The sequence below is a fragment of the Leptinotarsa decemlineata genome, unplaced genomic scaffold, assembly GCF_025532065.1.
Source record: "Leptinotarsa decemlineata unplaced genomic scaffold, Ldec_3_MD MMD2_tig00026330_RagTag_RagTag, whole genome shotgun sequence".
Classification (NCBI taxonomy): Eukaryota; Metazoa; Arthropoda; class Insecta; order Coleoptera; family Chrysomelidae; genus Leptinotarsa; species Leptinotarsa decemlineata.
The window spans coordinates 6,650,376-6,676,699 of NW_027412690.1; the positions used below are offsets into that span (position 1 = coordinate 6,650,376).

Here is a 26,324-nt window from a genome sequence, read left to right on the forward strand (position 1 = left end):
TACACAGCCAGCCAATTATTGATGAATGTCTATAACTCCTGAGATGTTGAATAATGTAATTGTTTTACATGTAAAGTAAAACAAAATCTTTATTGTTGCATGGAGCAAAATGGCGCACATTTTGAACATTTACTCTAAATTTCTTATGTGAGTTACCCTTATTAGGTGTTACTTTTTTGTGTGTGCTTTAAAAACAATTATTGGGATTTATTAACCCTAAAACAGTTTTTAAAACTTATCTGTGTCATCAGCATTCAAGGAAATCAGCCGGTTGTATTCGTTGTGTAGGTAAGTTTTTAGTATGATTCACTTGTACCTTAAAAACAATTTGATTTATTCTAAAAAGAGTTGAATTCAATAAAAATACCTTTAAATTTTTAAATTATCTTGAAAACTAATCGTTGCAAATTTTTTTTTCAACCAATTTGTGGACACAAGTGTTGTGTCCACAAATTGTGGACACAAGTGTGTGTCCACACAAGTGTGTGTTGTGTCCACAAATTGTGGACACAAGTGTTGTGTCCACAAATTGTTTAATTTTTGATTTATATCATGCACACTCGATAAAATCTCTATTTGTATTTATCCTGGACCCGGATGTCACGCAGGTAGCTATAGCTGCCTCCGTGGTCATGTTAGATGTAGCCTGGGAATTCTAGGTCTTCTAACTGGAACCACAAATGTGCGGTTGGCTCCTGTTGTTGACTCCGTGCGTTTGTGTTGTTTCCTGATTTCGGCAAACAAGTGTTTCCCATCTTTACACTTGGCTGCACCGCGCTGATGAGGCCAATAGCCAGAAACACGTGTCCGCGGTTTGCTCCCCTTTTTTGAGTGTTGTGTCCACAAATTGTTTAATTTTTGATTTATATCATGCACACTCGATAAAATCTTTATATATATATATATATATATATATATATATATATATATATATATATATATCTACTTTTCTTTCACTTTATCATATGTATAGGTATCTATATGTATATGTTATGATTTTCTGGCAATAAAATCGATTATTATTATTATTATTAATAAATATAACGAATATATCGTTTGACTAAATAAAAACATCGCTTGGAATGATTTGAGATAAAAATTCACATTCTAAAAAAAATTATACGATATGTACCTACAGTTGAAAAATGGAATCATTAAATTTTTATAACCCACATTTTATATCCAACATGCAAAACTCTCATCAATAGTTTGTGTTCACATACAGTAAGCATTTCATACCATCATACTGGTAAAACATTGTTATGTCTTGAAATTCAGTTCAGATTCTTATCTTTGGAGTCTTGTTTTTTGATTGTATGGCAAGCAAACTACTTGTCAAGTATACACTGCACAAGAATAACATTTCGAAATGTAGACATTCAAACATTTAAAAAATATTTCCACGAACCTTGCTCCATCATCCTCCCAACGAATTCTCCAGCATCATTTTTTGTTATCTCGGTTTTAGTACTTGTTGCATTAGAAACAACAACACAAAACACGAAAACAAAAACCAACTTCGAACACAATTTCTTGAATACTTCCATGACGACTATCAACTACTGTCCTTCAAGAAAACTGATCGATTAATAGTGGTATGTTTTCAATACCACCCATTTTTGTATTCCCAATAGGGAAATCGTATTGAAAATGTTCGTCACGTGTGAACAATGGCTTGAAGAATTTGATCAGATTCTTATTTAGTGAAAATGTGCAGTTAGATGTCGGGCTTTTGATATCTATAAGTAGGATACTAATGACATCGGTGTCAATCACGAACTAACTGGGAAAACGAGGTTACATTTTTTGGCAAGTGACATTGAACTCTGGTGATATCATGAATTTAATATAATCTGAAGTTTCCGAACCGTTTTTGCCTCGTTGAAAGCAACATTTTTTAGATGATTGAAACATTTCCTGTGGAAAGGATCACATCAAAACTGACAGTGCTGAAAAATGCAGAAGACTGTCAACGTTGGCTCACTCCTGTTCAGGGCACATGATTCTTGAACCCAATGATCAGTTACCTCACAGTGTGGGGATCAATCATAGGTTGATAACATTAATGCACTCTTCAAATGTATCGGAACTTCAGGTGAGGGTTCAACCGGCACAACCGTTTCAATAAAAAAATAATAATGATGAATATACTTTATCGTCTTGTCGACGAAACATGTAGTGAAACAATATGAAGATGGTGTAAAGACAGTGAATTGTAAAGACAAACATGTGTACGAAATAATAATTGTAGTAAATCCGGAACGTTTTTACTATTATTATTATATATACGTATCTCAGTGAAACATCTACGGGTTTATAGCAGAGTCATCAGTGAAATAATACGCCATTAAGTGTCTATCAACCATTGGTAACTCTTTTGCTATTGCTGTGTTTGTTTTATTCAAATAAAATTTGGCAGCTACTGTCACCAGATGCGAATTTCTCCACATCAAATTTTGGATGTCAGGCAAGTCCGAAAAAGGCTTGAATTGCGCTTTCTGCACTAGAAGAAGGTCTTCAGTTGCAGAAAAAAAAAAGATCTCAAAAATTCGCAGACACTTCCTTCCAAAAGGAGATTTTGAAGTGAAAGTCTGCTCAAAACCTTCAGAAGATACTATATTCAATAATAATAAAAAATAAAGGAAAAATTAGATAACAAAATAGACAAAGAACACAAACACCAAAATAAAAAATAACCATAGCCAAATCTCAATAAATTAGACTCAATATTTGTGTCTTTGCCGGAAATTACTATAATATACGAGAGTGACGAAATACTCTAACTTGGCCGATGATTTCTGACCGCTAAATATCTATAAGGCATTTGTTTGAAGGTGGTTGACAATATTTCGTGGTGTATTTCATCAGTTCGGACTTTCATTGTCTAACATAATATAAATTGATTTGAAATCCCTGAAAAAAATCAAAAAGATTAACCGAAAATAACAATTTTGTTGAACAAAAAACTGTAATTGAAAAGAAATAACTTTTGCACTACACTGCTCGATTTTCGCTTCAGAATAAAAAAACTACCCAAATTCGCGTTAACCACCTGTTTTTCAAGAATAAAAAAATTTAAGGTTCCAGCCAGGAAAACTATCCCCCAAAACAAAATACCGCCTTTGATTGACCGTCACGAGAACCCTTTAAACTCCCAAGTTTTCGAACCTCCTCAAAATTCACGCAGACTTACTTTCCGAAAAACTCTCGCACCACTCTAAGACCGCTGCCTTAAGCGAAGAGCTCCCAGAACTCTCTGTATTTTCTTCTTTCAAGAACCCCCTCGTTCCTCAAATCGTTCTTCGCAACTATCGTACACGTGCAATGTAGGTCATCAGAAAACATATTATGTTTCGATAAGTTGACAAAACTTTCAATGCTGGGATATTGATATGCCCATATTCACATCTTGAGCTACGTGACAAATATATCTGGCTTTTCAAAACACTCCAATGAATAGTGTTTATATAAACACTCTCGGTTTTGCCGAAAATTACATTGTATGAGATCCGGTGTTTAAAAAAAATATGAATTGAAGAAATCTGTCTCTTCCCGAAGTTAAAATTTTTATTACTATACAAAGCTTTCGTTAGGTATTACATTATCAATGAACGTTCTAAATGATACAAAATAATTATTCAACGCAAATGAAATTCACTACTCATTGTTCGAAAACATAAAAATGATTCATTATAAAAGTCCTTGTACTGGAGAGCCAGGACCCAAATGAGCACGCCAAATTCAATCAAATGTCAAGATGCTGCTCACTGTTTTCTTCAATTATCGTGAAGTAGTGCATCAGTAGTTCTTGCATCATGGTCTTACGGTCAATGAAAAGAATTATCTTGAATTATCACCGTTTACACAGGCAATACGGAAAAAAATCCAGAATTGTGGAAAAAAAAATGCATGGCTTCAACATCATGATAATACACCTGCTCACGCCATTGATTGTTGGATTTTTTTTGCAAAAAAACAGCACCATATTCATGCCTCAGCCACCGTATTCACCAGATTTGGCCCCCTGCGACTTTTTCCTGACTTCTTTCTTAGCCACCGTATTCACCAGAGTTGACACTGTGCGATTTTTTTTCTGCTCACAAGATTGAAGAGGCCCATGAGAGGACGGCGTTTTTCGGGTCCTTACGTCGAGTTGATACAGCTCCTCCCGAGTCCACTTCACTACTCCAAACGAGTAGAGTAAAACTGGAACGGCAAGCATATTTGTTGCAGCAACTTTGTTCTTCCCCGACAGTTTCGATGACCAGATCTGTCGAAGTTTGTGCTGATACTTGCCGCGGAGAGAGTTTTTCACTGCAGTTACCTCTTGTGAGTGGCGTTGTTCCACCCCGAGGTAAGTATACGTCTCTCCGGCATCCAGATGGTGTAGGATGCTTCCATCTACGAGCTGCACATCCTCTCCATAGTCCCCGCATCGTCACCTGTTGAGATGGACCATTGCACATTGTCTATGCCGAATTTCATACCGATAGCATGCGTGTACTCTTCCACTACCCTCAAGGACTGATGGAGATCCTTCTTTCCAGAGGCATAAAGTTTAGGATCATCCATATAAAACAAATGGGTGACCTTGTGCCTCCGGTTTCCGAGGGTGCCACAATTATACCCTCGAGTATTTCTGAGCGCAACGGATAATGGCAATAGTGAGATGCAGAAGAGAAGGGTACTGAGGGAATCACCCTGAAATACACCCCTTCTGAAAGTGACCCACCCTGTTTGGACTCTTGCTTGACCAGATGTTATGGTGAAGTGAGTTCGCCAGAATTATTATTATTATTATTACCTAGCCTATGAAGATATTATCAGTCATCCTCGGCCACGGTTGGAAATTTCTCTCACTCTTGTTCCAAATAAAAACTTCTTGGTTGAACTCAATTAGATAGGTGCGTTTATATGTTTATTATAAATTTTCTACTCTGTTGCGTTACTACCTACTGGAGTCACGGTACCTTGTTTAAAAGAATTTACCTCAATAATGCGTTATGCACAACAACTGAACAACGGTAACTAAAAACAACGTCAATAATGGCTTTTTGATTCACCATAATAATCTTATACGCCGTTTCCATGTTTTGGTATCTGAGAAAAAAATCCTTATAATTTGATCGCAACAGTGTACGAAGTCTGTTCAAAAAATAAGGTGAATGTTCACATTTCTATGGAACGCCGTTTTACTTTTTATTATCACAAATATTCTTTCCTCAATTTATTCAACTAACAATTTATTTGTATGAATTTAATTGATTCATGCATTTGTTCGACACATTAAATACGATTGTTCGCAAAATTTATTCTATTTTAAATGACATTTGATTCAAAATGTTACATGAATTAATTTGTTTGATGAAAAGTCGCGAACAGTTATAATATAGATTCAATGTTTGGAATTTTTGGAAGTAAATGTTTGTCATATATACTTTTTTTGTAACTATCGAATAATTTACTACAATTTCTGTGAAACATGAATGAAATTGTTTGTTGATAATTATAGTTACATGAATTGAAACGATTGTTGATAATTTCAATTCGGCGCTAGTGTCAAGCGGAATCTTGCAGAAACTGAATTTTTAAATCTGGCAACATGATAGTCTAGTGATTGTAACACAATATTCCGTCCGACCGCAGCCTCGAATGAAAATTATCAACAATCAATTTAATTCGTGTATCAACTAAAAACAACAATCAGAACAATTCATTTTTACAAAATACCAATAGAAATTAAAACGGCGTGCCACGCCGATATATTAAAAAATACAAATATTTGATTATAACTAACACTAAATAGTAATGTGTTCAAGATTTGCGGCTAGGAATCACACATTAAAAGGTGAGACCTCGTTAGTCCTCAGCTAGCAACAGTTTCGACTTTTGAGAGTTGTCGTTCGTAGAGCGGTGACAACTGGTTAACGGAAAAAAAGAGTTTCAACAGAGTTTGTAACACTGAAAGTGACTTTCGAAATTTTTCTGACGATATAGCACACATTACTTTTTGATTTGTTTTGCAATAGGTTTTACATTTTTATTGAACAGGTATATTTTTGGGAGAAATTAATTTCATTACAAATGTTTGGAAACGTAATAGAGAAAAGTGTTTTTCATATAATTCAGCATTTAAATAAAATTATTTGTTTCGAAAGTGTTTTTCTTTGATATAACTCAATATTTATATGTTTGTGTGTGAAACTTATTTCTTTACATGATCTAAACATCTTTGTATTTTTTAAACCGGTTGCTTCCTTCCTTTCCCACATCTGAGCAGGATTCTCATCGCCTGCGTGGCCTGGGAATATATTCCAAAATCATGGCAAAAAGTGAAAGTAATCTTCCTGCTCAAAGTAGGCAAAATATTAGACCAAACGCCCGAGATATACAGACCTACCAGTCTAACGTCCTTCCTCATGAAAACCGTTGAAAGCTTACTGGGTCCATACATAAGAGACGATACGTTGAAGGAAAGACCTCTTGGTGCTCGTCAATATACATATCAGCCTGGGAAATCGACAGATTTAGCGCTAGACGACCTAAACAGACTACTATCTAACTCTCTGCACGACAAAGAAATGGCAGTAGCTACTTTTCTAGACATCGAAGGAGGATTTAATAATGTCTCCACGGAGTCACTTATAGGTGCACTAGGAAAAAGAGGAGTACCAGCTGTACTCATTGTACAGTAGTCCTGTATGCGAGGACTAAAACCACCAATACTCATTGAAGTGGAACCTCCACATCCAAAAAAACAGTACATAAGTCCAGGATGGCCCTGAGAATCTGCAGAATAATGCGCGGGAAAAACTGGAAGCTGAACCGAAAAATGACACTCTGGTTATATACAAGGGTAGTGAGACCCCTGATAACATACGGTGTAGTGACTTGGTGGACAAGAACAAGGCAATCGGGCTAGGCTATTAGGCGGCATACAAAGGCTGTCGTGCCTAAGTGTCACGGGAGCCACGAGAGCGACCCCAACTGCAGCACTTGAGGTCCTACTAGGACTTCCACCATTGCACATCCACATAAAAATAGAAGCTCGACTGGTGACACACAGGCTAATGCAGGGACAAATCCCAATCAGCCAGTCACAAGGTGCAGAATACTTGAAACTGTACAATGAACTGAAAGTAGATTCAATACCAGGAATGCCCGTGGATAACACAGTTCCGCAGTACAGGTTTCAAAAAGATTTCAAAGCCATCATACCAAGTAGAGAGACTGGCAAAAACGGCTCACCGGTCGAAGCTGAAGAAACTTGGTATACAGATGGCTCAAAGACCCAAGAAGGAGTGGGAACCGGTGTATATGGAGGTAGAGCAAAGACGAGAATCGCACTCAGCCTCAGCCTGTTCCAGGCAGAAGTAGCGGTCATCGAACATTGTATAGCGGAAATAAACAGGCAGGAGGTCACAAATAAAACCATTACCATTTTCTTAGACAGCCCGGCGACAATTGAAGCGCTCAGCTCATTTCCAGTCTTCTCAAGACTGGTGGGAAGCTGTCTGACTGCCCTCAAGGAGCTAAGTACCCAAAATAGGGTCACTCAAGCTTGGATGAGGGTCAAAAAAACAATCAAGGCGCATCCAAGGAAATGATTGGTCCAGAACCCTTCTGTGTGTTAGCGAGAGCATGTATAAAGGCATCCATAAACTCATGAATTCAAGCTGAATCGATAGATTGGTGGAATGAGCTCCCAGGAATGAGGCAGGCGGAAGAGTTCATAAAGAAACCATCGCCCAGATTCACGAAATACCTGCTAAACCACAACCGTAAGATTGTAAGTGTAGTAGTAGAGAAAGAAACCGCACTGCATATGCTCTGTGATTGCAAAGCGATAGCAAGGCTGAGACACGAAAGATGCGGGGAAGAGAAACCAGAGGCTGTCAGCTATATGAAGGGGTCAGTGTCAAGGCTATGGAGTCTCATCAAAGAGATCAAGCTAGACAATGAGCTCAAATAACCAAAGAGCATCACAAAAGATCTGAAAAGGACGAAGTGAATCAGACCATGGGCTAGCTCCCCGACAATCTAATATAATCTTCCTTCCTTTCTTTGGAAGAGTCCCATATTTTTTTGTATCAGATGAAGAAGTAGAAGGCCAATGACTTTCTTTCCCAGGTGTCACAAATTTTTTGCCAGGGTTCACAATTTTTTTGTATATTCAATACTTTCTAAGGAATGAAGAAATTATATAAAAAACCTAAAAAAAGTGTCATATTTGCAACGGCACTAATATGCAGAAATTGTGCCAATTCAGGTTCAACCGCATTAATTGTAATGAAAAACTGAATGCATCAAAACTTCTTTTCCGATAGCATTCGATAGAGAATCGAAACCCACCATAAAATCAGTCGTTAAACACTCAAAAATATGGATACCGTCGAAATACCACTTTCATAAGACACATCTTTCATTATTAATTCATTAATAAATATTCGATGGATAACCTACTCCGCCAAATTACCATTAAATGTGATCGACACCGGTCGAATATTCAACATATCTTCGGCTTGCAACCGGAAAATGTAGGTTACCAGCCGCTAAAAACGAGAAGCTAACATTTCTCCGGCGTCAACGACCAAGAATGGACATGAAACAAGTGTACATCGTATTCATTCTGAACTTCGTTAACGGAAGAGGTGTGAAAGATCCTTGTCAAACTTATCAGTCGATAAATAAAGAAAATATTCGTAACTGTTTGGGTGGTAATGGAACCGATCGAGATTTTCTTGCCAAGAACGTTTCTCTGAAAGCAGTGAGTGGGAGTGATTATCTGAAAGACAATGTGACAAGTGACTACTTAGACTATTTGAAGGATCATATGGATCTGTCCAGGTAAATATTTGTGGCATTAAATTAAGCTCAACCACTGTTCGAAGAAACTATCGAATTTTTTAGTTGATTCATGGATATTACACAAAAGTGGTTGAAACTTATTGAATATTATTATATTCATCAGTCCAAATGGAATATTTATGTATACCCTATACACGATATATAAATATTCCAAATTGGACACTTTCAAAGGGAAACTCTTGTTTCCAAACTAGATAGATGAAAACTAACTGTGTCTGAGGGTCAAATTTCATGATAATAGTGAAAATCGCATATCAATATCTATCATCGTACTAATTAATAAAGTTCATTGTATGATTTTCACTATGAACGGTTTTACAAAAACGCGACACGTGTTTCGCTATAGCAAGCAAGCAGTTGCTTGAGAAAGCTATTATATAGCGAAACACGTGTAGCTTTCTCAAGCAGTTGCTTGACACAGCTATTATATAGCGAAACACGTGTCGCGGTTTTTGTAAAACCCTTTATAGTGATAATCATACAATAAACTGTATTAATTAGTTTTTTAATATGGATTTTCATCAAGTATTGGCCAGTCCTATTCAATTTTATTTATCATCGTTTCAGAGTTATATGTTTTTCGAAAATGTGCCATTTCGGAAAATTACTTTATCTTTTTTCCTGTCGAAAATTTCTTTTTTTTACCCAGAATTCAATGTTGTGAAAAAGTTATTTTGTCAAATGGGATATCAATAATGAAGAAAACAGAACTGAAACTTTTTATGTTTTTTTACCACTTTTATTTGTAACTAATGTTACTACAGTTTCGTCCTATATGGACATTTTCAAACATATACATCTAGATGTATAAGTTTGAAAATGTCCTGATAGGACGAAACTGTAGTAAAGTTAGTTATAAATAAAAGTGGTAAAAAACATAGAAAGTTTCATTTCTCTTTTCTTCATTATGATTTCCTACCATGTAGTAACGGCTACATCCATCAATTTATTGATATATCAATAGTTATTGATGGAAAATGAATTTTTCAATGACACACACTGTATAACCCTACATATTTCGATAGAATTTAAAATTACCTTTCCAGAAATGTAGCACAGTTGATGTTCTGCTAGAACCATCTTTGAAATACAGAGCTTTAAGGTTTTTTTTCATGTAGACTTTGAAACGCACACTTTGATCAAGTAGGCTGAGGAGGACGCAACGATAAAAAAGAAAGAAATTGTTCAGTTGAGAAAGCTTTTCACAGTAGCAATTAAAACGCATAGTTTCAATAAAACTGATAACAATTTACATTATATTTACTACTAATGAATGAAACTTCACAATAATATTAATAAAGAACAAACAATGAAATATATTTCTCCAGAGAAGGTGTTCGAAATGTCTACCAGCTGTTCCTACACACAGGCAACACATTTTCTGAACGTTTTCTGCCGAATTAAACAGTTCAATAGGAGTGAGAGAAGCGAATCTTCTTCTTCTGTCGCTTCCAATTCGTATCTAGAATTCAGAAATAAGATTGTCCAACCTTTTTCAGTGGTAAAACTCCATAGACGTTAGGTCTGGTGATCTAGCCTGCCAACGGTTGGGTCCTTGGTTGGCTATTCAGTTATTACCAAAATTTGCAGCCAAAAAATTGGTGACAATTGCATTGTTGTGAGGAGAAGCTTCGTCTTGTTGGAGACATATTTTTCTGAGCTTCATTAGTAGCAATTCATCAACAAGGGATTCAATATTCTGCCTTGAAATTTTTCAATACGTCTGAGATGTGAGAGTGTCATTATAAATGATCGGGCCGATAATTCTACCCCTGAAATTACCTGCCCACACATTGAATCTTTCTTGACTTCTCTGTTTCACAATAGAATGAGGATTCTGTTGTGTCAAAGTATTAGAATTCTAGCAGTGCCGGCCCTGTTCACATAAGCTTCGTTTTTCCAAATACACTTTGACTAAAAATCACCCACTTGGTTACACCTTTCCAGGAACCACTAGCAAAATAGTATGTGGCTTTCAAAATCTCCTGGTCTATGTTGATGAACTCTTCTGGTCCCGTATGGCTTAAATTTGTGTTTTTTCAAACATCTGTTTTCAAAGAGTTAGTTCTTAGTAGGTCTGTTTCGAAAGTAGGTTTGAATGAAAGTAGCTGTTTCAAGAGGGGTTTTTCTTCCAGTTTGTGTCTGAAAGTTACTTGTTTGCATGATCTACACATTTGTGTTTAGCGTTACTTCTTTTTGAAATAGATTCCTTCCTTCCTTTCTTTGGCAGATTGCCACATTTTTTTCGTATCGAGATGGCGTAGTAGAAAGCCAAAAACTCTCTTTATCATCGATTATAAACTAATATCCGTCATAGTGTTACCCGGTAAAGTAATTGTTTCCTAACATGTAGAAAATCTGTGTGATACAAATGTTTCGAATTTCATCAAATAATCCCTATATTTTAGTCGATGATGAGCTACAAAACGATGAGCAGCTACAGTCCGTCGCGTATTTCTGATATGAACCGCTCTTGGTGGAATCAAATGTGCCAAGTAACTTGAACACTTCTAGTTAAATTATCTATAGAAGAGAGACAGATCTCCAACCTTTCTCCGATATTCCAGGCTATCAAGGTTGCACGTGATGTTCGCGTCTCCAATCAGGCGAATGGCCCTTTTCTGGATGGAATCCAGCAACTTCAGTATATGTTTGCGGGCAGAGCTCCTTACATGAGAAGAATACTCCAAATAAGGTCTAATCTGAGCTTTATAAAGCATCGAAAGTTGTTGAGGTGTGTAAAGTTTTTTGATTCAGAATAGTGTTCCAAGTTTTGTACAAGCAGCCTTCGGTATTCCAGCGACATGATTGTGCCAAGACATATTGGTGTCCATTTGAACCCCCAACAAACTTATCGAAGCAGAAAACGGAATTGTCTGACCTGACATTATTATATACGGTTCGGATGTGCCTGTGTTTTTGTGGCATTGAATTGAACCTGGTTACTGTCACCCCAATTCGAAATCACTTCTAGATCCTCACTAAATGCAACCTCCTGCTGCCGGTGAAGATGTGCCTCCGAAGCTGATGTCCTGGAATCCAAATGGAATGTCGAGACGAGTGTGCTGTTATTAGCAAAGCAATATATTGGATTCTTCTTTTTTTTTAATAAATTAATTTTATACAATAAAATAAAAAGATGGTTGGAGACAATACTGAGTGTACCAACTCAAAATAATTTAAAAATCGCTACTCGACTGTACGTAGTCATCTTATTTTTTTAACAGACCTTGTATATCATATCATCATTAACAACAACAATATTAATTCATTTTTTGTATTGTACTAATTCATTAATGTTTGGGCTGTGTGTCATACTCGATTCTACTCGATAAACTTCCGTTGTTTTGACCCACGATTGTACGATTGTTTTATCGTGAATATAAATGCTCAATGCACACAAGAATTACAATAACTCTTGTGTATCTGAGAAAAATAACTGTTGAAATGTACTGTAGACAAGACAAGATTCAATTATTACTGTTCTCTTACAAGGTTTGAAACGTAATGAAATAATTTTACACAAATGCAATGTTTCACATCGATAGTTATAGAAGGGGTCAGAGTGGTCTTTGGAGGGATAAATGAAGGTTTGGATTAACATAGGTAGGAGAGATCATAATAGCGGGTAATTCCCAAGATAAGGGATACAAGAAATAATTGAGGAATTGAAAATGTACGGATTAGATAAGTGGATTAGAAAGACCCGTAAATTTGAGACCAACTGGAAAACCCCGATTATGAATAATGAAAAATCAAATAACTCAAACAAGATTAGTTAACAATACATAAAATAAAAATAATGTCATAAAACAGTCTAGTTTGTTGTACAGATTTTAGAGCTGCAACTCTAGGCTAAATACTAAAAAATTAGGATTCACTTGAAAAACATAATAATTTCGATAGTGAGATTTTGAGACCGAACATCCGTACTATGTAATTAAGGGGAAAATAGCTGATTTGATCAATTCTTACCTATCCGAACGAAAGCAGGTTGTGGAACAAAGTAGTGTGAGATCTCCAGCAGTGAATGTAACAGCAGGTGTGCCTCAACGGTCAATCTTGGGACCCCTACTATTCCTAATATATGTTAATGATTTTCCACACCATATGAACCTACTCAACACGATTCAGTATGCCGATGATACTATTATTTATGAGAGTCACCCTGAACAAGAATATCCAAAGCAACTAACTAACTGCCAACGCATTGAAAAAAATCGAAGATTTTTTTGCAGCCAATAAATTAAGCTTGAATGTCAAGAAAACTGAAACAATTACGTTCACATTAAAAGATCTGGAGGACAGTCAAGAATCCATTAAGTTTTTGGGGGTAATGCTGAATAAAAAACTTAATTGGAAAGAACACATCAAAGATCTCTCCACTAAGCTGTCCAGCACTCTTTACCTGCTTCGTAGAATCAATGAATTTGTTCCCTCTTATGTTTCGAGAGCAGCTTACATGGGGTTATTTCAGTCTAAGCTGTCATTGGATTGGTTTTTCGGGGACTTTCAACTGATTGGAAAAGGATATTAATTTTACGAAAAATGGCTATTAGAATCCTGGGAAAGGCAAAATGAACTGACAGCCGTAGACCTCTATTTAAAAAAAATTCTATATTAACCATTACGGCTCTACACATATTTAAATGTTATGTCCATATCAAGACACAAAATAACACCCCCCAAGTTAAACGCAACCAGAAATGGCCACAATCTTTTGATTCCACAACATCGACTGGCAATCTGCTGGTTGATCTCTGCCCTAATGACATAAGTGAATTTTTCAACTGCTTTGCCTTTTTAGTGTGTATGTTTTGTACTATATTTATCTACCTTGACGATGCTAAATCTGTTGTATTGATAATAAGCAAATACATTGATTGATTGAAAATTTTCTGTAAGACCCTATACTCGTATGATAAAAATCATGGTTGTATGAGAGAATCACTCAACCTAAACTGATATAGGAAAAAATATGTCATCACTATTGTTTTAGTTATTTCAAAAAAAGTGTAAACTTACGCAAAAACGGGATACCAAGTTGTTAACAACAATATATAATTTCGCTTTGTTTATGAGATGAAAGAGATTCAAATATTAATTCCTTTTGTTTCATTTATAGCAACATCACCATGGAACTACAACTATCGGACTTCGCGGTTTCCCTCTTCTACAAGGATAAACACGGCGAAGGAAGAAAAATGAAGACTTCGATGAGCAACATGATGCAGTACATGTTGGTTCCAGCATTCCTCATGTCCGGTCTCATGCCGTGGATAATGCCAAAGCTACAAATGGCCGTCATGATGGTATCCATGATGAACAACATGGTTTTTACCAGCGGATTGGCTGCGTTGATACGAAGTTATGTCTTCGAGAAAGAGCCAACAGAACACGTCATTTACGTCAATCATGGCTATAAAAAGAAAGGGCATTATAACTATGGATGATGTTGTTTATTTGAATAAATTATTTATTTAGTGATTGTAATATTTACATCATAGTTGAAATTCACGGACTCTAAAAGTAACAAAATGAAAGTTGTTGCATTATGAGCAAAACCTGGATATGCATAATTTGAACTATCTGAGTAATTGAACGTCCAGTCTTGCTGAACGTCTAGGTCTAGTGGTCAACTAAAACAACTAACTATTATTTCATTCAATGTAAAATTGGAACCTTCTCTAGCTTTAGTGAACGAGATGACTATATTTTTGGTATGAAGAAAATCCTTAGGGATGAGTTTTGTGTTCAATATGAATCACTCCGAACTCCTCTATTGTCTTGAAACTGTTACAATATGATTTCTGAAAAAACAAAATATAACTTAACCATTTGCCAAACCAATATCTCCATTCAGACGGATTCGTATAAGAATGAAAAAATCTCATGGATCTTAATCTTTTGTGAATCCCAACTTAGGTTCAACTGAACAGATTGTCTCTGGTCTGGTTCCTGGCAATACTGGCCTGGAAGGCAATGATGCTACTGACTCCCTTGCAAAGAATGGTGCTGCAAGCAGCTTCATCGGACCAGAACCTGTCATTGGCATCGCTTTAGGCTTCGCCAAACAAACATTGAACACCTGGATGGCAAGAAGATATAAGGCGTTTATTCACCCTTCGAAGCTTGATACCAAACAGTTGTTGGACTACAGTAGGGATGAACTATGAGTTCTAACAGGCCTTCTTACAGGTCACTGTCATTTGAACCATTATATGCAGAGACTTGGACTGTCGGAAGACGGTGTGTGTCGCCTCTGTTTGGGAAGTTATGAAACAGCAGAGCAGATACTTTGTGCCTGCCCCGCTGGGGATCGAATCAGGTTTTTAGAGTTCAGCAGAGCCATACTCCTACCATCTGAGCCGAAAGACCACTCATCACACAAACTAATCGTCTTCGTTAAGAAGCTGGGTTTATTTGGTCGAGTGTGAATAGGTATGAGCCACAATACACCCTTGCGGGTTGCGGTGGAGGGTCGAATAGACCCACTCACTTTGGACCTAACCTAACCTAGGTTCAACTATGAATCAAATTTTCAACTCTGGTAACTAGCGATGAAACATGTTTATTTATATTTGACTCTACTGATCAGTAACTGGATTTTACTCCAATTCGGATTGAAATAGCGTGAAAACTATTTTTTTAAGTTTAGTTTAAAGATTCAATATGAGAAATACCCTGGTGAACAATACAGTGTGTTCTTCAGATGATACATTCGTTGTACAACTAGCTGTGAAGATTTCAAAATCATTTGTACGCCACCATTTCAAAAATGAGCTAATGGAAAACAGAAACAACTGGAAAAATGTATCTGGTGACACACACACAAAAGGAAACCTTTATGTTGGAATCGTCTGAGAAAAGAAAAGACATTTTATATTCTACTCACTGCAGTTCATCCCCAAAAATGTTCTAGATGTTCATTATTCACTTAATGGTAATAATTAAGACCATTCACAAATTGATTTCTGATGTTTCGGACTGTTTCTATGGTAATTTTGTTGCAAGTACCTCTTACTCCATATATGACTTCCGGAATGGAATAAGGTTATGTGCCCAACCCGGATTTTCTCATTAATATGTAACAATTCCTTAAGATTTCACTAAACCCCATGTCTAGATAAACACCACCGGTTTGGGTGATTTTCATTCATCACTCTCAGAATAGGCAATCATAATGGAAAATGATTAAATGATTAAAAATTATTAAAACGTAACATCAGCTGAAAACTTGTTTGGGTTTGTCTGTTATCATCACCGCTGGATAGGCAGACATGCTTCCTCAGAATGATCCGCTCGATCACCTAATATGAAGTCTCTATATTTTTGAGACTGAAGTGTTCTTTATACAATCGAAGTCAATTGCTGAACTCGTCAATAAAATTTAAAAAAATAAGAAATGAATTTGTTAACAGTCATCCTTATTGTCAGAAAATGACTGACCTACCATAGGACTCCATTTGATAAAAAAGAATAGCATCCTCTCGGCGACAAGTGATACCAAGAATGCTATACAGTTTTGTTTTTTATTAAAGAATACTGACAATTATGCTTCTTTACATTAACTCAGTTTGACCTTGATCACTTGTTTTGTTCATTAATTAAGAGAAGGAGGGATTTTTGACGTTCTCACTGTATAGTGGACACTTCAATTAAGAAACTACATCTTCCCTAACGTTTCGTGGTAATATATTCTGTTTTTTCAGAGTTTGGACTTGAATAATGGTACAGATTTCTTTGTGCCACAGTTCACTATGTAAATTTATGCTCCGCTGTAGTTTGGGTGGCTTATGTGACAACCATTACCTGAATAACTTCATTTCAGAGTTTCCTGTGACAAATCGGTTTATGAAATGAAAAATCATGGTATTCTGAAAGAAAGTTTTATAAGTGAAAGAGTACGAATTGCACGTGGTCAGAGTTCTAGTTATATTTTCTAAGAAAATAATTTCAATGAACAATGGTAGCCTAGATTTAAAGGTAAAAGGACCTGAACATTGAAAATGGTGGTTGACACATTGAAAATCATTGAGTATATATTCATTGAGTATATATTCAAGATCATTCTCCACCCTAAATGGTTTAACCCAAGTCACCCTAACCTCGTCCACCCCAAATATCGTAAGCCAAGTCCATCCAAAGTGGCCTAACCCAACAAGACAACCCAATCTCCAAGTTCACCCCAAATGAGCTAACCCAAGTCACCCAAACCTCTTCCACCCCAAATGGCCTAACCCCACAAGTCAACCCAACCTCCAAGTCCACCCCAAATGACCTAACTTAACAAGACAATCCAACATCCAAGTTCACCCCAAATGACCTAACTTAACAAGACAATCCAACATCCAAGTCCACCCCAAAACGGTGGTGGTCTAGCCCAACTTCCAAGTCCATTCCAAATGAGCTAAAACAAGTCACTCAAATCTCCACCCCGAATGGCCTAACCTAACAAATCATCATCCCAACCTCCAAGTCCACCCCAAATGACCTAACTTAACAAGACAATCCAACCTCCAAGTCCACCCCAAATGACCTAACTTAACAAGGCAATCCAACATTCAAGTCCACCCCAAAACGGTGGTGGTCTAGCCCAACTTCCAAGTCCACTCTAACCTCCAAGTCCATCTATCCCAACTAACCCAACTAAAAGCCACCCTACCCACCCTCCTCCCTAGTCTCTGTCTACCCCAAAACATAACCTAACCTTCAAGGGAAACTGAGGATTATCATAGTGACATTTTGTATTGACAATTGTTCCAAAACTCCAAAACTTGACGGAAATAATCCGTTATCTGGAAGATAATTCTAGGTTCAAAGTGGAAGGCTAAGCAGTTTTCAGGGATTGATAATGTCATATTTGTGTAAGACAAGAAGATTGGACTATACAAGATGTCCAAAAAAAGATCGCCAATAATAAGTCGCACGATTAAATTACGCCTACAAAAATATATTCATATATTTTAATATTTGTGATCTATCAGTTTAGTTGTTACGATGGATGTATATGTATAAGTTAGTGATTTCAATGAAATGTGAAGAATGATACAAATATTTTTCTTCGTGAAGTTTTCTCGTGCTATCAATTGACGCGGCTTCATCCTGGGGAAGTGAAATGAACTCTGGAGTCTCCAACGATCTGAGTGGATAAATGCATACATACCTACACATACATAATATTTTTGTACTTGGGGATACAATCATTTTTGTTGAATTGTGGCGACATGAATTTAGGACAAGTAGATAGGCAATATTGTGAAATTAATATTTATATAGCTTGAAAATGGTTTTATATATAGCTATAACATTCAAATATTACAATAGATTAAGCAAATTGTAAAATTAATTCAAGACACCAAGACCTGTATGTGTGGTACACCTGTATGGTGTACCTGTATAGTATAAACAGGGTTAGCCTTGCAGAAGTTTTTCCAGTTTAATCTTCCTGTTGAAGATGATCACTTGGTGTTCGAAACACGTATCGAGGTGTTAAAATAACGGTTTGGTGTTGGGAAAAAACTCCAGTAATATTCATTACTATACCAAAGGTTCCAAACAGTGTATCACAAGTAACTTTTGAGTTCACAAATGAGCGTGAAGAGTTGTTTCTTCCATTTCTATGAAAAAATATTGCACCAGATAGATGTAACAACAAATAATCAAATGTTTCTGACTATTGGTTGATAACCAATATTTTCCTGTCTGGCGTTTGAAATACAACAGCAAGATGTCGCCTACACCGTGGACCCTCCAAAATAATAAAATAATGCATATAGAAAACTGTAATTTGAAAAAGATTTCCAATGGCTGAAAAGTTATCCATTTGAGGATAAAAAACTGATGCATTTCATAAGAGATTTTCAAATTTCAGCAAAAAAAAAAAAAATTTCGTTTCTACAGATCAAAAAATGTTTAGAATCAGTTATATGGTTGACGTAAAACGTTTTTCAGCAGATATTATTGAAAAGATAATTTTATAATGTTTATTAGAAAGAATAGACAAAACAGTTCGGATTCTCCAGAGGAATCTTCAAAAAAAATCAAATAAGATATCAATGGAATCCTGCCTAATGTCAGTGATTATGCTTGAGACTATTATCAAGTTGTTTTTCACTTATTTGGTCACTTGAACAATGGGAAATGAAAAATTATTTCTAAAAGGTTGCCTACTTGATTTCTCATCACTGAAGGTATACGTAACGTTTATTATTGAATGAATAAAGCTTTATCAATATCAATATCCCACACAAAATACCTCCTAAAATATCAAATGAATTGCAATCGTGTCATCTATTAGGCAGAAGTTCTTCTTCTGCTGGGTTATATATACACTACTCTACAGTAGATGTCACAAGCGTTTACAAAATCAGTTTGTATTGATCAATATCAAGCAAAATTCAAAAGTTGCAAACCAAATTTTGTTGTTGAACGAAAGATAACTTGAAATAAGTTTACGACAGGGTAAAAATTATTCATACTTGCTTGCTATACAACAAAGAAACTAGGAAAACATGAAATACTTATCAAATAAGATAACTAGTCGGTGAAAATCATATTTGTAATAGAGAAGTGATTTCCCTAGAAAGAATTTGGTCAGATGAATTGAAAGTTAGCCAGAACAGGGGCGTATAACGAAAATTAATTAGGGGATTCACATTGTGAAAACAGGTGAAGGTAATGATAATACTAGTATGATTTTCTAGAGAAAAAGGCTTTTGGCGTTTTACTTCTCCATAATTCAATGAAAAATGTAATTCACAATTTTATCATTGAGAATGATAAGTGTTGCATATAAATAATATTTTATATATACTCTCTCATAATCACATATATGTAGCATTCTGTAAATTTCCCACATAATAGGGGAGCCCAAGCGGGGATTTCGGGATTTACTAAAGCGCGGCAGATTAATATACAGGGGGATACCTTGTACCTGGTTAAGTACCTCCACTAAATATGAGCCGCATATATAATGCCGCCTGTGAGGGGTAAAGGATCAGATTAGTTAAAAAAAAATTGATCATCAGAAATTCTCGAGCGCGTCAGATTAAGGTAGGGTGAGTTAATTACCTGCTAAAAAGTGTATATTCCAGTAATCTGACAATTTGAGAGTGACGTAAAGAAAGAGGAGGGCAGCAAAGTTGTAAAAAAAAACGTCACTTCGACATTCTCCAGCGCAGCTATTTTTTTTTTCATTTTGAAGGAAATAATTCTAGGATAACGAAAAATATATAATCTGACGATTTCCGCAAGCCGAAATAACAAAAATTCGTCGATAAAGTCTATTCCTCTATTCTCTATTCACTTTTTCTCTATCTATTACTCTCTAACTCCGTCCTCACTCTGAATTCTGTTGCCATGACGCCATCACAGCTGATCACAGAGACCCGTTCGTGATGAAGATGAATATGATGATTAATTGATCAATTAATTGATGGATGTAGCCGTTACTACGTGGTAGGAAATCATAATGGAGAAAAAAGAAATTAAACTTTCTGTTTTTTAACACTTTCATTTGTAACTAACGTTACTACAGTTTCGTCCTATAAGGACATTTTCAAACTTATACATTGTATGAGTTTGAAAATGTCCATATATATTGTAACGTTAGTTACAAATAAAAGTGGTAAAAAACAGAAAGTTTCATTTCTCTTTTCTTCATTAATTAATCAATTGATTATAAAAAATTAATTTTTTTTGAGCATTTTTTAAAAACTATTTTCTTAGAAATACAAGTATTCTACTTAAAAAACATGCACTTATTTATTTGCATGCTATTTCCTGAGATCTTCAATGAATTAAGTTCAATGAATTGAAAAAAAAATTTAAAAATATTGTTTTTGTCAGATTAAGCGAATCCCTCTAGATAATCGTCAGATTATGAGACGGCACGTTTGAAACATAAAGATGAACCATACATATCTAAATCTGACGCGCTTGATTATTTCAAAATGGCGATTTTTTTTGCACGTTATAATAATGGCCGCGAGTTTGCGTCAGATCGAAATCGTCAGATTATTGAATGAGAGCTTTTTTTTGTTGCACTTAACAACCCCATAGAAAATCTGACGCGCTCGATTGAAGTTTTTTTCTTTTCACTTTTAAACCTTACGTACAACCACCCACATCATGCAAACGATCAGATTAACATACCAACATTATTAAAAAGACGTAGGACATTGACGCTATCAATATCTGACGCGCTCGAGTATGTCCATGCAACAGTATTTTTTTACATATTTAAAAATCTATAGCCGCTTTACCCACCGCTGAAAAGGCATATATTATATCACATTTTTTTCTTCTTATCATCTAAGCTTTGTAACCTAATATGTCTCAATGACGCTCGAGTAAATCCCCATTTTGCATCTTGGGTTCCCCTGCTAACATTTTTTTTTCAATGATAGAGAGTAGAAAGTCAAACAGGTTTTTTTTCAACAAACTATTCTCTCGTTTTCAATGTATACTAGTATGGATCTATCATTATGAAGCAATACTAGTGAGTGGATATATGAATGCTTGAAAAAAAATTCGAAACATTTATAATATATAAAAAAACTACAAAGCAAAAAATGGAAATGACACAAAATTATTCGAAAAATTTAGGAAGGAATTGTGAGAAAATATTCAAATTTTCAATTCGAACTCTGAATCAAAATAAATAAAAGTTTCTGAAATATCTGATACATTCAGAAAATATATCTTTGTAGTACCTAAGAGACAGAGGATTATAATGAAAAAAATATAGAGTTGAGAGAACATTTATTCAGAAAAATTAATAGACTTCAACATAACATAACATTTCAAATTAACAAAAGTTTAACAAATAAATTAATTATACCATACTACGCATTGTATGATAGAAATAGAATAAATAAGGATGAAATAATAATGGACGATTTTTTATGAAATAAATAAAAATAGAATAAAGTATCACTATCAGATGAAAGTTATCAATTGCAATATCGAGTATATTGTATATATTGTATATTAGCTGTATTTTAAAGAATATTTCAATTTCATTGAAAAGTCTAAAAATGAAAAATACTACATAGGTATGAAAAAATGAGAGGGTAGGTATACACAGAGTTAAAGTAGAATTTCAATATTCAAAACTGAGCAAGAATCGTCCACAAACATGATAACAATGATAACAATTTGCAAAATATTCAGCAAACTTGAAAACACAATGACAAAAATGTCAAAACACAACAATTAATCAACGAATCATTGAATTGATTCGAAATTCAGAAACTTACAGGTCACATTTTTCAAACTGAAAATATAATAAACTACAACAACAAGAACTAATCTTCCTTCAGTTCATTAAAAACTCTCACATCCTTTATGTCCTCCTCTTCCATATCTTTATCTCCCCAACCCCACACTCCTTCACCATGGTGGTGGTCATCACTCTCATTTCCCATATTCGCCCCTGCGTTGTCATTTTTATTTTTCCACGTTCCGTCTCCGGTCCTTTTCACTCTCTTCCTAACCATGTCTTCGGACACAGTTTTCAGGTCGTATGCGAGGCCGAAGTAGGCCATGAGATCCAAAAAGGCTGTGCTGGGGTTTAGCCTGTAGTCTCCCAATTCCGCCGCTTTGTAGTCCCAGGGGAAGATGTGGTGATAGTTGTGCCAGCCTTCTCCGAAAGCTACCCATGCTACGAATTTGTTTTCCACCGGGTTGATAGTTCTAAAATAACAAAAAAAGACATTGTAATGAAATCCAAAACAAGTACTACTCCCAAACACCAAAACTGTGACACTTTTCACGAAGCGTGTTTCACCAACTCTTAAACTGACACGAATACATTAGTCAAACTAAGCGAGCTATTGACAGTTGTTTCAAAGAACACATAGTGCATATTCGATTTCGGAGTCTAGAAAAGTCTAGTGTCGCTCTTGGAGAACGGACATGAATTGAATAAAAACTAAAATGAAATTGTTGTGAGAAGTATAAACAGTGAGAAAAGTCCGATCACAAACATCATATGAATATCTCTGTTAGATTTGTCGTTTCAATGAAAAATGTTTGGCGAATTTCTATCTCAAATCATTGATGTGTGTCTGTAAGTGAAAGCATACCCTGACATTGATTGCTATTCTCCTTCCTTTGGAAGATTCCAATTTTTTGTATGAAGATCGAGAAGTAGAAAGCTAAAGGTTTTCTTTCCCAAAAATTAATCTATCAAAAAAATATCCCTTTCAATTTAAACCATAATATACTTTCATTAATCAAAATAGGGATTCGCAAATCAAACATGATTTTTCCAAATCCTCTATGTATATGTGGGTTAATAGTACAAACCAATTTGTAAAGAACGGAATTATGTAACACCAATCCGTGATTTGATTTTCAGACATAATGCAAGCAAGGCTGTTATGTCGCACCAACTTGGGTAACTGAAAGCACTCCTTTGCATACTAAAACTCATTTCGTCTGGTATATGACCAAACTTCAGTTACAAAACTTACTCCCTGGAAATGTTATGATATCAGGTGGGAGTTTTTATATAAATACTAGTACCACAGCTTGTTAGACATTGTGAATCAACGATCCAAGAAATCATCAAAAATGTTCAAACTCGTAAGTAACATACTACTTTGTGATCAATATTGTATATTAAGGAATTGAAAGTTTTATTTGTACTTTTCAAATATATTCAAAATATTCGATTAGTCACTGAGAAAAATTTCGAATTCATAAAATCATTGCTCTCCTATTTCTGAGAATCAGAGTATCATTCTCAATTCATGATCACTAGTTTGAAATAAATCATACTGGATGTGAACTAACGAAAAAATTGAAATATTTCGTAAATGCATTTTCCGATTCTAGATAGATCCATTCTGAATTAATCAATACTTCATTCCAATAGTTCAATAAACGACAACAAAACCGTATTTCAGCAAACTATAGAAATAAAATTCGGTAATATGTTAGATGCTTGGGGTTCTTGCTCCATTTTATATTAGTAAAACGGTGTAGGCTTTTTCTATAAGAATAAAAACATAGAATTACTTTTTCTAAATGAAAAGGCCTATGAAAAATCAGATCAAAAAAATCTTCTGACAGAATATTCTGAGTTTAATAATGAAAAGGTTGCATTATATTTGGAAAAATTTTCATTTTAGAATATTGGGCTTAAAAATCTCAAGATCTCAATGAACGATTCATATTAAATCAATGCCATTTGTTGAATTTAAAATTGGTAATTAGTTCGATAATTCCAATTAAGGCTGGTACAACACTTTAGTAACATTTATATTTCATTTCAATGAATTGTTATGGATTGTTGATCACTATAAACCTGCTTAACAATACAATAAAGAAAAACTGTGTATAGTTTAGAATAAGATACACTTGAGGACGCCATTTTATAGTGAAATACATGTTGGAAGGTTGTTGAATATGTTTATATCGAAAACATTTTGGATATCAATCCAACATTTATCTAATGAATTCGTTTATTACCTAATGGGTTTTAGAGAATTTATACCCCAAAAAGTCATATCTCACAGGCATTCATCAATTTTAAATCATTTGAAAATCAATGTCATATTCTTCTATTTTCGGAATGATTTATATTTTGAATAATTTGAAAAATTCACCAAAAACCTGATAGTCCCAACATATACAATGGTTGATTAATTTTTGTTTTCTCTCCCCTTAGATTTCAAAACTGTCAACCTTTAACAGTCGCAAAGAAACATGTTCAATTACATTCAAAGAAATTTATAAAGATTATCTATACGTTTTCAAAATTATTATTCTTATTACATTCTTGTGAGAATATATATGTATTATTCAGGAGTTTTGACACACTTCAAAAAATCCAGAATACGAACTTACAAACTTTTTTTTGACGATTTAAAAATATTGTATATTTCTGTTGAAATTTTCGAGTTTAACCAGCTTCAGTCCTGAGTTTCTTCAACTTTCAGAATATCCAATAACCTCAATCTCTTTCCTTGCCGTTCATATGCTGACACTATATGTGTCTTTGAGTCTTTCATCTCATTCCTTGGCTAACCTTATTTGTGTTCAATTCTTCAATTCTGAGTGAATATCGTTTTCTTTTATATAGGTAGCACTTCTCGCTCTAACTGGTGCAGTACTGGCCGACCCTAAGCCAAGCGGAGTCATCGCAGCAGCTCCATTAGCAGTAGCCCCAGCCGTAGCCCCAGCAGTTGTCACAGCCCACAGTTCCCAAGTAGTCGCACGTAACTTCAATGCTCTCGTAGCCCCTTCAGCCCCAGTTGTAGCCGCAGCTCCGGTAGCTGCTGTAAGAAGTCCGTTGGTAGCTGCACCCGTAGTAGCTTCGCCTTACGTAGCAGCCCCATATGTGGCGTCTCCGTATGCTGCCTCGCCCTACTTCGCATCTCCCTATGTTGCTGCACCAGCATTCATTTAAGCTGAGAACTTGTTACTGAGTTTTTGTATATTCTTGTACAAATATATTTAGGTACGTTTTCATACGTTTGTTTTTTTTTTTGAAAAAAAATCTCATAGTAAAATAGACTTATCTGAAATATTCTTCTCTGCCAACTACCTACACAATAGGTTCTGGTAAGTGTCTGCAGAAAAACAACTATTTCCCCGACTAATACCACGATGGATAATGAATTATATCGGACATACATTTATGCAAAAAACCTCATAGGGCTTAGTTTCGTAGATGTTTTTCGTTCATTCAGCAGTAGAACTCGACTGAAATTTTTCGAGTAGATCACCTACAGGCCGGTTTCGAAGTAGTAGCTCTCGTCAGTGCAGGGAAGATCCAACCTAGACAGCAAAGTGCCTGGGACTCGCTTAATTCCAACTTGGTTCCGCTGCATATATGAAATCTTCGACTAAGATAAAGATTGTTACCTAGTAACAGCTCCATTTCGTGATTAGAGCCCCAAGTGGAGAAGCCCCGGTTGACCTTCATTGATGCAATTATGTCAATTTAAAGAATCACCTCGAGCATTGTTTGAAACAAAATACTATAAAAATATCGTTCAGTTGGTTTGGCTTGAACATTGGTTGATTATTTATATGATTTGGAAAGCGACTTTCGATACATCAAAGATAGGCAAACACATGGAAACAGTTTGCTGTGTTGGAAAACCTAAAAACTGAAGTCTGTGCAAGAGAAGTCGCTTACAACAACTAGTTTGAAAATACATTTTATTGTTTGATTTTTCAATTTTTGTTTCGTCTTAATGGTAGTCCCAATGATATCTGAGCTTTGTTTTCTAACGGCCGCCTTTGGGAGCCTCGTTTATCTTTTCTATTCGGGTTTTTCGAGTTGCCTCAGAATACCATAGATGGCGTATTCGTGAGAGAAGATGTATAATAGTAATAATAATATGTCTTTATTCATCACAATAAGAAGTACAAATTAAATAAAATTCAAAGAAATGATGAATAGGCGAAGTTCAGCTATGAGAGCCGCTTTCAAACCC

General features: G+C 35.4%; 3 protein-coding genes across 5 annotated transcripts in view; 2 read left to right on the plus strand and 1 right to left on the minus strand.

Moving 5' to 3' along the window:
• The first annotated feature begins 8,507 nt into the window (after positions 1–8,507).
• LOC111514611 (uncharacterized) lies at positions 8,508–14,354 on the plus strand. Its single transcript, XM_074183037.1, has 2 exons — positions 8,508–8,847; positions 13,994–14,354. The coding sequence occupies exons 1-2, from the start codon at positions 8,597–8,599 to the stop codon at positions 14,319–14,321; spliced, it is 579 nt and encodes a 192-aa protein (XP_074039138.1). The 5' UTR covers positions 8,508–8,596; the 3' UTR covers positions 14,322–14,354.
• Positions 14,355–22,154: 7,800 nt separating this feature from the next.
• LOC111507620 (acyl-CoA Delta-9 desaturase) overlaps positions 22,155–26,324 on the minus strand; it is a 53,706-nt gene continuing 49,536 nt past the window's right edge. For all 3 annotated transcript variants that reach the window (XM_074182857.1, XM_074182859.1, XM_074182858.1), the window contains exon 5: positions 22,155–22,566. In XM_074182857.1, the coding sequence (XP_074038958.1) occupies positions 22,179–22,566 (388 nt within the window). In that variant the 3' untranslated portion in view covers positions 22,155–22,178. The remainder of the gene's footprint in view (positions 22,567–26,324) is intronic.
• On the plus strand, positions 23,344–25,350 carry LOC111507621 (uncharacterized). Its single transcript, XM_023162964.2, has 2 exons — positions 23,344–23,460; positions 24,962–25,350. Exons 1-2 carry the CDS (start codon positions 23,449–23,451, stop codon positions 25,286–25,288), a joined length of 339 nt encoding a protein of 112 aa, XP_023018732.2. The 5' UTR covers positions 23,344–23,448; the 3' UTR covers positions 25,289–25,350.